This window comes from Ictidomys tridecemlineatus, chromosome 2, assembly GCF_052094955.1.
Source record: "Ictidomys tridecemlineatus isolate mIctTri1 chromosome 2, mIctTri1.hap1, whole genome shotgun sequence".
Taxonomy (NCBI): Eukaryota; Metazoa; Chordata; class Mammalia; order Rodentia; family Sciuridae; genus Ictidomys; species Ictidomys tridecemlineatus.
In genome coordinates, this window is record NC_135478.1 from 8,365,731 (window position 1) to 8,378,471 (window position 12,741).

Below are 12,741 nucleotides of genomic sequence, written 5' to 3' on the forward strand. Positions count from 1 at the left end.
TGATCCTTCTGCCTCAGCATCCTTAGTAGCAGTGAGAACAGACATGCTACCACACCCAGATAATCTGCAATAATTTTTAGCGGGGCAGTGTTGCATGCTTGGAGTCCCAGCTACTCAGGAGGTTGAGGCAGGTAGAATATCTAGACAATCTGGTGAGACCCTATCTCAAAATAAAATAAAAAAGAGCTGGGGATGTAGCTCAGTGGTAAGGCACACCTGGGTTCAATTCTCAGTACAGCAAAAGGAAAGCCAAAGCTATGCAAGCCATCTAGGCTTCTCAGCAGAGGAAGGCCAGGATCTGACTTGGGTTCCAAAAGGCTTCCACAAGCTCAGCTGTTAGTTCATTCTCACGTGGAACCCATACACATTGTCATCCCATTTTCACAGATGAGAAACTGAGACTCAAAAGAGTTTCTAAGTCAGTGACTCATGGCCATCAAGCAAAAACCTTCAGTGCCTGGGTGTGAAGGTTGAGTGAGCCGGCCTCTCCCTCCCCCAAGCCTTTAGACAAGGATCGGCGGCAGCAAAGCGCACCCATCATCGCGAGCTGTGTCCCTGTCTGTCTGTTTCTATTTCCACACGTCCCTGTCTGTCTCCGCGCGCCTCTGCCTGTGCGTCCCCCATCTGTGCCCAAAGCCGCCGTCTCCCTGCGGCCGGCCCCCGCACATCGGAGCTATTTCGGGTTTAGGCATAAAAACCCAACAGCTCTGAGGAGACGCTTCCTCCGGTCCCCGGCTCGGACCACGCGCTGCACGCGGCCAGCTCTGGGAGCTCCCAGACTTCTCTGTGGGATCCCCGGGCGGGGAAGCCCCCGCGGGAAGAAGGGTGGGGGCTGGGGCGGCTGGGCCGCGAGCCTCCCGGCCCCCCAGTGGCCATACCGCGCATTGACGCTGCCCAGAGCCCGGCCGTGCGTCAGCTGTCGTTCTGACAACCGGTCGGCGACGTCACTGAATGGCAGTGCGTCAGCAGCCTGCTGACGTCACGCCTCGAGAGAGACAAGAGGCGAGGGGCGGGTTCCTGGCCCGGCCGGCAGGGGGAGCCCCGGGGAGCTAATGGCGGATCCTTCGCTTGGTCCTGCAGGTGGCCATGACCTGGGCCCACATGTCCCCGGAAGCCCCCACGACACGCTAGGTTGGAGGGATGAAGAGGAGTCGCAGTGTCCTGTCCGTGGCGGGGACCCGGGACGAGGTGCGAGAAGCGGGGCCTGGGCTGAAGGCGAAGCTTAGGCTGCGACAGGGGAGTGGGAGGGAGGCGGCCTCTGTTGACCACGGCTGTTTCCTGAGCTTCTTCTAGAGTCGCATTCCCTATGCCTCAGTTTACTCCCCTTGACTCCACTTTTCTCCTGCTGCCCAGATTAAGAGACACTTAGCACGGGGGTAGAGGACCTTCTTGGAGCTTCCCAAATGGGGGGAAGGATTTGGGCCAGAAGGTGGAGGGGCACAGGGCTGGGATCTTGAGAGTCTCAGATGTGGAGGAGCTGAGAGGGTCAAGACACAAGGCCAAGAAGGGGCCTCTTATACGCGGAGGGTGGGAAGAGACCCTAAAAGGATGATGTCTTATCAGAGTCTCACAAGAGAGAAAGATGGTTGAGATGCGAGGCCCAGAGCCCAGGGCTGGGAATCCAAAAGTGGCCCAGAAGATACTGTGGCTCAAGGGGTGGGAGGCTCAGACACGAGGAGGACATCAGCTACTGCTCAGGTGGCTTGGTGCGAGTGTTCCTGGAGGGAGGGTCTCAGTTTTTGCAGTCCAGGCCACGCCCCCATCCCACCGGTGTCCCTTCACAGAGGCCCCGGGAGACCCCTGAGTCGGGCAGAGCCAACATGTTAGGGGCTGACCTGCGTCGTCCTCGCCGCCGCCTCTCATCTGGTCCTGGGCTGGGCTGGGCCGAACCAGAGCCCTCCGACCCTGGGGTCCCACTACCATCACGGCCCACTACGCTGCCGCTTCTGATCCCACCACGGATATCCATCACCGGGGCAGAGGCCAACAGGTAGGCAGGAGCGGGACCAGATTGGGAGGTGGGGTGGAAGAACAAGGCCAACTGGGCTCCCTGCGCTTTACAAAACAAGCTGAAACTTCTGTACTCTAGTGGGTCTGTACTCTAGTGGGTCGGGCTGTGACAACTCTCCTCCAGGCACCCTTTAGAGTCGCTGGGAAACCCCTTTTCCCATTTTCCAAGCTGCCTGAGTCAGCAAAAGGCAGGACAGAGGAAATGGGTTTCAGCTTTTCAGTACCCTAGGTTGCCCCCCAAATGCAGAGCTGAGACAAGCTGAGGAACAGGTCTGTCTGTGACCAGTCTGTGGGGCACTTAGCTCTGTTTCCTCTAATGGGAAGATTCTGATCTCCCACAATTTAAAAGGGGATAGTGGGATCTAGAAGGAGGCTGGGGCTCGAATTTTTTCTTTCTTCTGGGGAGATGTAATATCTGAGAGCTCTAGCTTTACACTGTATTTTCTACCTATTTTTCGTCTTGGAACCTCCCAGGGCACCCCCAAAGCTCCACTCCCTTGGACCAAGGATGAGTCGGAAAGCCAAAGAGCTGAGCTGTGCCTGGCTGCTGGCCTGCCCCTGCCCGCTTCCGCATCCCCTGGCCTCTGCTCTCTGCAGCCCCAGGACCCCCCTCCCCATCTACTAAATTGGAGGGCTTCAGGGTCCCTGGTTAGGTCTTGATAGAGCTTATTTCCAGATAGGGGGAGAAGTGACTAATTTTCCCTGAGGCCAACGGAGGTGTATTTCCCCTCCCCCATTCCTCTAGCCTCCATTTGGTTCAAGTCCAGCTTGATCCAGCTCAGGGCTCATCAGAGCTCCAAATACCAGCCCTGGCCCACTGCCCTGTGCTCTTTTTCTTCTGAAACCCCAGTTATGACCTGGCCCCCACTCCCCGCGTTACCCATCCTCCATCCGGCGCTCTGGTGAAAGGCCACAAACCCCACCTACACCCAAGAATTTGGCCCAGCTCAGACCCTCAAATTATTTGAGAAGGACCCGAAGCCCTTACAAATCCCTTAGAAGCCTTGAGGGAGGTTGCTGAAAGAAGTGGGGAACACAGTTCTGGCTTCTGGGATACCCCGCGGCTGCTGATAGGGGGCCAGTTCTTGCTCCGCGTTCGCCTACGCCCGGAGCCCCCTCTGGCGGGGAGAAAAGTGGCTGTGGAGGTTGGAAACGGGAAGGATTTTTTTCTTTTCTTTTTTTTTTTTAAATAAGAACAGCTCCGGGGGAAGGGGGAGGGGATTGGCAGACGGCACTGCCTGCCCTGGGGAGCCCGTGAGAAGGGGCGCACGGGGGGCGAGGGTCTGGTCCTTGCAACCAGCACCAAAAAACCTTTTCAGGTTTGAGCGAGGATCCGCCTTGGGGGCGGGGCACGGGGGCGCGTGAACACCCCCAACCCAGCAGCCACTGGGGCTCGGTCGGGGCCCGGGGGGATGGGGGCGCGCTCGGATCCCGCTCGCTCTGTGCTCGCTTGCTCGGCGCGGCGCTGGGGGAGGCGGGAGCGTGAGTCACGGCAACTCCCGATTTAGGTGCCGGAAGGGGGGTTCTGCCCGCGGGGGCCGGGGGGACGAGGCTCGGCTGTTTACTCGCCTGAAAAGGGCACGGGGTGCGCCTCGCGGCTACTGAGGATCTGCCTCAGTTTACCTCCAGTAGAACCGCTTTAGAAGAGACAGCCATACATGGTACATCGAGCGGTGGGTGGGCAGCCGGAGTATCCACACTGGGTGCCCTCCTGAAACCCGCGGGGACTTAAGGGACACACCCCAGAAACATCCCAAAGAGGCCCCAGGCCGACCACACACATACACAAAACACCCATATACGCCCTCAGATACCACAGTCAGACTACGGGGGAAGAATTGTGTGCACAACTCGGCAAGCACGCACGGACCACAATACACACCCATGCTCGTGGGATACGCACCCCCGGGCCACGAGAAAAGACCCTGCAGAGGCGTCCTTTCTCCAAACAGACAACACACGTGCGCACACATCCTTCACCCGCATATACACAAGATACACACACAGCGGAAAGACAGAGAAACAGGCAGACAGTAGCAGCCAACCACGTGCACACACACACTTCAAGCCGACATCGAAAACAGACAACCCTCGGAGGGGCCACGTGCGCTCACATCCTGCCCGGGGAACGCATCGTCACCTTCCTCCGACCCACAGACAGGAGAGTCCCGGCACACCGCCACTGCCGGCTCCAAGAACCGCTCGTGTGACACTAGGACCACTCCCCAAAAGCTCCCGCGGGCTAGGGGTAGAGGCGAGGACAGGCCCGCTCCCGACTCCGCCCCCGCCATGATGGACGGACTGACTGACACTCGGGCAACCAGTCGGGTGTCTTCTTCCCGATCCGATTAACCGTTTAACTCTTTCGTGCCTGTGCGCGCCGCTGCTAGGCTGAGCACTCTAGAGAGAACTGAGTTCCGGCGCCCCCTCCCCGCCGGGAGCGGGGCTCTGCGTGGGCGGGGAGGGCCCCCCTCCTTGGGTGGCTGCCCCCCACTGGCCCGGACCGTGGAGGAGGAGGGGGGCGGCGCTGACAATCGCGGCGGGCGGGGGGCAGGGAGGGGCGGGACGGGGCGGGGGAGTCGGGGCTGGAGCGGAGCGGGGCGCCGAGCATTGAGAGCGCAGCCGGGATCGGAGCAGAGCTCCAGGAGCAGACAGGAAGCCACGGCGCCCGGCCCGGGGGCGATCGGCCCGCAGCGCCCCCGGGTCTGTCCCCGGGGCGCCATGGCCCCACTGAGGCCGGGCGCACCCGCGGGGCTGCTGGCGCGTCCGCTTGAGCGCAGCTGAGCTAGGTGCAGCTTGAAAGGGCCGGGACTCCTAGGGTGCAGGTGGCCGCCGGCGCTATGGAGCCCCCGGCCGCCCCCTCGGAGAGGAGCCTGTCTCTGTCTCTGCCCGGGCCCAGGGAGGGCCAGGCCACCCTGAAGCCGCCCCCCCAGCACCTGTGGCGGCAGCCGCGGACCCCCATCCGTATCCAGCAGCGCGGCTACTCAGATAGTGCGGAGCGCGCGGAGCCGGAGCGGCCGCCACATCGGCCCATAGAGCGCGCCGACGCCGTGGACACCAGCGACCGGCCCGGCCTGCGCACGACCCGCATGTCCTGGCCCTCGTCCTTCCACGGCACCGGCACCAGCGGCGGCGGCGCGGGCGGAGGCAGCTGCAGGCGGTAAGACTCTGGGCTGAGGACGCGCGCGGAGCGCATAGGCGCGCAGAGAGAACGCAACTCGTCCCGCCGACCGCAGGGGGCGCTGTGATGCGGGTGGGGTCAGTGTGACTGGAGGGGGCCGAGCTGGGGGGAGTTCAGCTGCGGGGGAGTCCGGGACCCGGTCCCTATTTGGGCACCCAACAGAAGGGTTCCTACTGAAGCCTCCTGGGTCTATTTAGGGGGCGCCATGCTGCATGTAGAATTTACAGGGTTTGGGGTGGGAAAGGGGCTGCAGCTTCAGGGTCAGTATTCTTGGTCAGTGGCAGTGCAGGCCAGCGTTAGACTGGGTGGTACTTGGAGGGACGTTCCTGGGGCCACTATACTGAGAACTAGATTGACCGTGTTTGGGGTATCCTAGGGAGCACTCTGTAGGGGCATCTGCAGATTGAGGGATGCTCAGGGTCCTCTTAGGGGATGGAGGACTCTGCAAAGGGGGCATTGGTGAACTCGCCTTATAGCAGCTGAGGTCAGGAATCCAGAGAGGCTGTTTTGAGGAGCACTGTATTGGGGCATTTGTGTTGAGTTGGAGTCCCCCATCTTAGCACTGGAGTATTAAGTTTCCACAGCTGCCCTGCGGCAGGGAACAGTGCAGAGGGGACACACAGTCCTAACATAGGTCAAGGAGTCCCTGCCTCTTTGAGGTGACAGTGTAGTGAGGGTGTATATGTTGGGGTGTTCTGGTGGTATCCTTTGGCTGAACTCACTTTGCTCCAGCTTTTGGTGTATGACCAGCGTCCCCAGCTGCCTTGGCTATGTGCTCCGTTCCGGGGTCCTCTGACTGTGGCATGGTGACTGTATACTTGTAGGACCGTGTAATTGTAACTGTGTATTCCTGGCACAGTGATTGTGACAGTGTGACTGTGTGCTTCTGGGATGTTGTGACTGTTACAGGGTGACTGTGTCCTCATGGGACATAGTCATTGTGACAATGACTGTGTGTGCTCCAGGAAAACAGAATTTTTGCAGGGTGATTGTTTTTGATCCTGGAACAGTGATTGTGACAACAAGACTGTGTATGCTTTCAGGATAGCGTGGCTGAGACACGATGACTTTGTGCTTCCAGGTCAGTGATTGTTACAGTAACTGCGTGTGCTTCAGGGATGCTGTGGCTGTGACAGGGTGACTATTTTTCCTCTTGGGACATAGTGATTGTGCCAGAGTGACTGTCTTTACTCCCGGGACACTGATTGTGAGGTGATGTCTCTGTTCCAGGGTCAGAGCGATAATAACAGAGAGTGTTCCATAGATGTATGTCTGGTACTGTAATGTGTACCTTCTCGGGGACAATGTGTTTGTGCCAGTGGAACTATCTGTGCTCCCTGGGACTGTGTGTGACACAATGTGACATGCGTTCATCTGTCCTGTGAGCACATGTCTGAGGGTTGGTATTCTGACTCTGGAGCTGTGCCCCTGTTTACTTGGCATTCTTAGTGAGTGCATCTACTCTGATGGTGCCCCAGGCTCTGACTGTGTGTGCTTCAGTAACATGGGGACTGATAACTTAGCCCCACCCATGGGTGCCCTTCTCCTTGGGACATGGTTCAGGATGATCACATCGCTCAGATGGTCAGATTTGGGTTTCTCATCCCTGGAGTTCCCCAGTGAGGTCTCTAGGCTGTGACCTTAGTCTTCCTAGGTCTTTCTGGAGGCCCCCACCAGCCACCACACTTCCCCAGGCCACCTCCACCTCCCTTCTGGGCACCCCCAGCTCCAGTCCTCTGTCCCCACCAAGAAACAAGTGTCATGGGCCCAGCACACACAGCCTGATATTTCCCAAAGGGAACTAGAGAAAAACTAAAGGAAAACAGAGCTAGGATCAACAGGAAATGCCAAGACCAGGGGCAGGGAGCCAAACTGGCTCAAGTCACTGTCCTGAGAGACCAAGGAGGGGGTGGGGTGCTAGGAACTAGGCCCCATTCCCTTTTAAGGCTCTAGGGACTTCCCTACCCTGGTCTCCCGGCTATTAGCTCTCAGGGGACAGTGGCTGAGTGGTAACAATTATTGTCATTTCAGGGTGTCCATCTTCTAGTGGCTCACTTTTAGGCTTCATGCCAGGGACTTTTTCACAAGTCCTCATTCCCAGTGGCCCTGTGAGGTATCCCTGGTTGGACAGATAGGGGGACACTGGCCAGAGAGGTGAAATTCCTTCTCCTTCCCCCTGCCCAAATTCATAATACCAGGAAGTGGCAGAGCTGGGATTTCAGTTCCGATTTGCCTGACGCCCGTGTCTTTGTTGTAAGCATCTCATCCTCTCTGAGCCTGTTTCCTGCCCGAAAAGTGGGGCTGTTGCTGGCACTGCCCTGTGGGGCTCAGTTTGAGAGTTCTGTGAGTTCAAGATGTTGTGAAGGATTTGACAAAGTCAGTGCTTAGGTTATTGCTCAAGGAGTTGAGGCTGTGGCAGACATTGCTTTTTTGGAGTGGGAAGAACAAAAAACAGGAACTTGAACCACATCCCTGCATGGGCTCCGGTTTCTTTTTCACTGTGGGTCTGTGCAGTCTCCAGCGGGCAGAGCTAGTCTACAGCTGGTTTGGAGGGGCCGTGTGTGGGCACTTTCTCCACCTCCCCCCACAAAAGGAGGAAGGGGAAAGAGAGACCTCCAGTGGGAACCTCTCTTCTGAAATGGGGCATTTCGCCAGAAAGGGGGCTCTACCACTGCACACACAGGGGATTCCAGCGCTCCCCACTTTGAAGTTCATCCACCCACCAGAAACAGGGTCCAGCCATCCCCCTAGACTTGAGTCCTGGGGACCCCCAGAGAGGAGGCACTGTCCCCCAGCCGAGATGCCATCCACACTCCCCACCTGGGATGCATGAGACAGAGCTCCTGGCGCGCCCTGCTAGGCTGAGTCACGGCACCGCTGCGATCTGTCAAGAGGCAGATGGAGCGGGAGGAAGAGGAGGATCCCGAGGGAAGAAGAGGGGCTGCTTGAATTGGGGGCCAAAATACAGATATGCCCCTCTCCCTGGACCCCCAAACTCTCGCCATCGGAGAGCGCTTCCTGGCCGCGGGAGCGGGTGTAGGCTGCCCGGCTTAGGTCTATCTCTGACTAGCGGTCTCTGTCTCCACTTGGGCCGTCGCCTCCTCTTGTCCCTGGCGTTCCCACGTGCCTGGATGTGTGGCGGAAAGTGTGTCTCTCCGCGCGCCCTCTGCTGGACGGCGAGAAAGGCACAGCCTGAGTGTGCGCTCCAGGACCTCACCTGTCGTCGCACCAAGTCATCGCGCCACTGCCGCAGAGTCTCGTATTATTATTTTATGCTTATTGAGCGCTCTGGAGAGCGGGCGCCAGGCCGGCCGACCGCAGGCTGCGGGTGAGGTCCTCTCCTTCCCGGGTTGAGACCTGATCGCTGCCCCCATCCTCCACCTGGTCGCCAAGTGCGGAGGAGACGCCGCCTGGTGGACTGCGAGGAACTTGACGGAAAAGTTGTGGTCGCGGAGTTCCTGCCCCAGGCCAGCACCAGAGCCTCCCAACACCAACCTGCATTTTAACGCTCAGCATCCTTGGATGCGCACCCCTACCCGGAAAACAGAGACGAAATGACTTGTCCAAGGTCACACAATGAGGAAGGGCAAAATTAGGGTTAAAATGAGGTTTCCTCCACTGCCGAGCAGTGGGTAAGATCCAAACTGAAGCCTCACTTGCTGACCTGGGACCAGAGTCCGTGCCTCTTTATTTTCATCAATAAAATGGGGTTGAAAAATAAGAAGTTCCCACCCCAGGGCTGTGGCAAGGCTGAGATGGCTGACGTAGGGGCTGGGCAGCCAGGACCTGTTTCGAGAAAGCATTTCCTCAAATGACATCAGCAGAGAGAAAGCCGGTGTCCCTCAAACCACAAGCCAGCACCATCTTTCACTGGTAACAGATTCACTCTCCTGAGTTACAGGAGACTGGGGCTTTGGGCTGAGGAAGCCACAGGCTGGCCTGGTGAGGACAGAATTTTGAGGGGCATCGGAACCCACTGTTTTACATCTGATATGTGTTTGGAGCCAGCCTTTGCCCTTTGCTTGCTCTGTGAACCTCATCTGCCAGAGCCTCAGTTTCCTCATCTGAAACAGGACCATTCATTCTACACATGCATCCTTGAGGTTACAGCTTAGAATCCAGTCGACCCAGTCTTACTGCCTGGAGTTCTCAGACTAGTGGGTGAAGCAGAAATAGCAAGTAAAACCATCCGATAATTATAGATGGTGACACATGGAATATGAAGAACAGAGGGATCCTGAGGTCAATCAAGGCCTTTCTAAGGAGGTGACATTTAAACAGATACCTAAGTAAATAGAGAGAGATGCTATGTGGGTATCTGATGGTAGAGTGCCTGCTAGAGAGAACAGCCAGTGCAAAGGTCCTGTGGTGGGAATGTGAGCTGGGAGACAAGTGTGTCTGGGGCAGAGTGAGGGGTGAGTGGAAGGAAATGAAGAAGGGAAGTGATGGGTGGCTCATAGGCCATGGTTAGTGTGGCCTTCAGGTCTCAGTTTATATCTGGCTTCCTAGGAGGGGACAAAAGTCACTGGACTGGAAGGATACTGATCTGTGAAGACCCTGTGTGGTCCAGGGCTAAAATCCCAAGCTCTGGAGCCAAACAACTAGATTCATGATCCAGCTCTGCTCTTTTGGGGCTGGATAACCCTGGCTAAGTCACTCCCCCTCTCTGGGCCTTGGTTTCTCTATCTTTGAAGTTGACCTAGGAAGAAACCTATTCCAAAGAGCTTACCGGCCAGTGAACAAGAAAACCCTCATTTCCTATTGTGGGTCCTGGTGGGCAGTGCAGCGGGGATCTTGGTAGGACTAGGACAGGCATTCTCCCCTGGGAGATAGTCTTGCCTCCCAGGGATCTGAAGCAGCTGGAAACATTTTAGTGGTCATAAGTGAAGGGTACTGCTGACATCTAGTGGGTAGAGGCCTGGGATATTGCTACATTGCTTAACAGTATGGGACAGCCCACCCAAGACAAAGTATTATCTAGTCCCAAATGTCCCCAAATGCCAAGGATGAGAAAATTGGAATTCTCAGAAAGGTGATTCTCCAAGGAGATGAAAACTGGTTCTTGCTGGGAGTGGGGCAATTTTAAAAATCGTGTGTGTATGTGTGTGTGGGGGTGCTGGAGATTGAACCCAGGCCCTTGAGCATGCTAAGCAAGTGCTCTAGCTCTGAGTAACATCCCCAGCCCCCCATTTTACTTTTATGCATAAAGCACAGATATACAGCCGTTTCTTGGTATGCATGTTGGGGGTGATCCCAGGATTCCCCAACCACCCCAATCTGCAGATGCTCATCTTCCTTACATAAGATGGCACAGTATTTGCATAGAGCCTACGCACATCCCCCGTGGACTTTAGATCATCTCTAGATGACATATAACACTTAATACAATGTAAATGCACTGTACACAGTTGTCATACTATATTGTTTAGGGAATGATGGCAAGGAAAAAAGTCTCTACGTGTTCAGGACAAACCCTTTCGATCTGCAGTTGGTTGAATCTGAGGATGCAAAACTTGAAGCTCCAGGACTGTACACACAGTGCTTAAACAGGCATTAACATTTCATGGGGAAGGCAATTAGGAAAAAATAAAAAGACCACTCAGGCTATCTCTTAAGCAGACAGTAATAAAATAGAGGGTGGCAAAGACTGGACTAGAGCCCAACTCAGCCACTCACTGGCTATGTGACCTTGAAACAACCTTGAACAGGTCATTTCTCTCCAACACCCAGTTTTCCTATCTGCAAAGTGGAGACAATAATAGTAGCACTTCCTGGAAGTTTTTTGTTTGTTTGTTTGTTTATTTTGGTACTGGGGATTCAACTCAGGCACATGACCACTGAGCCACACCCCCAGCCCTATTTTGTATTTTATTTAGAGACAGAGTCTCACTGAGTTGCTTAGTGCCTTGCTTTTGCCAAGTGTGGCTTTGAACTCACAATTCTCCTGTCTCAGCCTCCTTAGCCCTGGGATTACAGGTGTGTGCCACTGAGCTCTTCCTGGGAGTTTTTTAAGGATTAAATGAGATTTTACCTGGGGATACTGAATGCATAGGAAGCATTCTAAAGGGTTAGCTGCTGGGTAAAGGATTACCACTGTCACCACCACCATCATCATTGTCATAGTCATTCCCTGTTCTCCAGCTAGTACTCTGGCTTGCTCACTATAAGCCCTCAATAAATGCTTTGTTCAAATAATTGTAGCAAATGTTTAGTGCACATCTTTTTTTTTTTTTTTTTTTCAGTACTGGGGATTGAACCCATGGGTGCTTTACCACTGAGCCACATCCTCAGTCCTTTGTATTTTTTTATTTTGAGAAAGGGCCTCTCTAAATTGCTTGGTGCCTCATTAAATTGCTGAGGCTAGCTTTGAACTTTCGATCCTCCTGCCTCAGCCTCCCGAGCCCCTGGGATTATGGGCGTGTGCCACTGTGCCCAGTAGAGCTGGGTATTCTTATTACACCTATTTTACACCTGGGGAAAACTGAGGCTCAGAAAAAAGAGGGGATTTGCCCAAGGTCAAATGGCTAAGAAGTGTCAAAGATCAGACTCAAGTCTAGCCCACCTGACTGGGCCCCATAGCATTGCAACCAATAGCAAGGGCGGTGGAACCTTGAAATAGATTGGTCCCCCTTTCTCATTTAAAGCAAGCTTCTCCCCCTTCCTTGGTCCCAAAGAACCACACACCGGTTGGGGGAGGCTGAGGGATTCTAACCAGCTGACTGGCTGTTCTCAGGTCCCTCTCTGAGCCTCTTCATCATCTGAGAAAAGGGGGCAGTGTGCCCCACAGGGTCACAGTGGTTGGGCATGGAGAATCCTTATTGGACTCCAGAAAGTCCCCATCTAGGTGTACTATGTGCCTGCTATGGGGAGATGGGGTTCTTGCGACTACCTTGAAGCTGTGGGGGCCCAATTCTAAAAGGTGCCTCAGAGATTCTAAGGATTGGCAGGAATGGGTGGTGCCTTAGGATCCCCACCCTAGTGGCTATGAGCACACCAGAGGCTTCTAGGCATATCTTTTTTTTTTTAATTTATTTTTTAGTTATTGGCGGACACAACATCTTTGTTTGTATGTGGTGCTGAGAATTAAACCCGGGCCGCACACATGCCAGGCGAGCCCGCTACCGCTTGAGCCACATCCCCAGCCCCCTAGGCATATCTTTTTAAAAAATATTTGTATTTGTTCTTTTTAGTTATACATGACAGTGGAGTGTATTTTGACATATTATACATACATGGAGTGTAAGTTCCCATTCTTGTGGCTGTACATGATGACGTGGGGTTATACTGGTCATGTATTCAGACAGGAACGGGAAAGTCATGTTCAATTCATCCTCCTGTCTTCTAGGCATATCTTAAGAGGTATGAGGCACATCTTATGAGTTGTGGGTGGCATTTTAGAATGTCCCCAAGGATTTGGGGGTAAATCTTAGATTCTGGCCTGGAATCTGGGACTGTTCCCAGAATTATAGAGGAATTTAACTTCTTTGAGCTCTAAGGGGCACCCCTGGATTTTGGTGATATCTTCATGGCTATGAGGCACGCCCTGAGTA

At 55.0% G+C, this 12,741-nt stretch overlaps 1 protein-coding gene across 3 annotated transcripts in view; it reads left to right on the plus strand.

The window, feature by feature from the left end:
• Positions 1–1,078: 1,078 nt before the first annotated feature.
• The window catches only part of Pde4a (phosphodiesterase 4A), a 41,512-nt gene continuing 29,849 nt past the window's right edge, over positions 1,079–12,741 (plus strand). Inside the window, exons 1-2 of one of the 3 annotated variants that reach the window (XM_040290466.2) lie at positions 1,079–1,188; positions 1,785–1,990. In XM_040290466.2, the coding sequence (XP_040146400.1) occupies positions 1,141–1,188; positions 1,785–1,990 (254 nt within the window). In that variant the 5' untranslated portion in view covers positions 1,079–1,140. Of the gene's footprint in view, positions 1,189–1,784; positions 1,991–4,608; positions 5,171–12,741 lie in introns of those variants that run through there. The other 2 variants (XM_078036028.1, XM_040290467.2) reach the window with 2 other exon arrangements.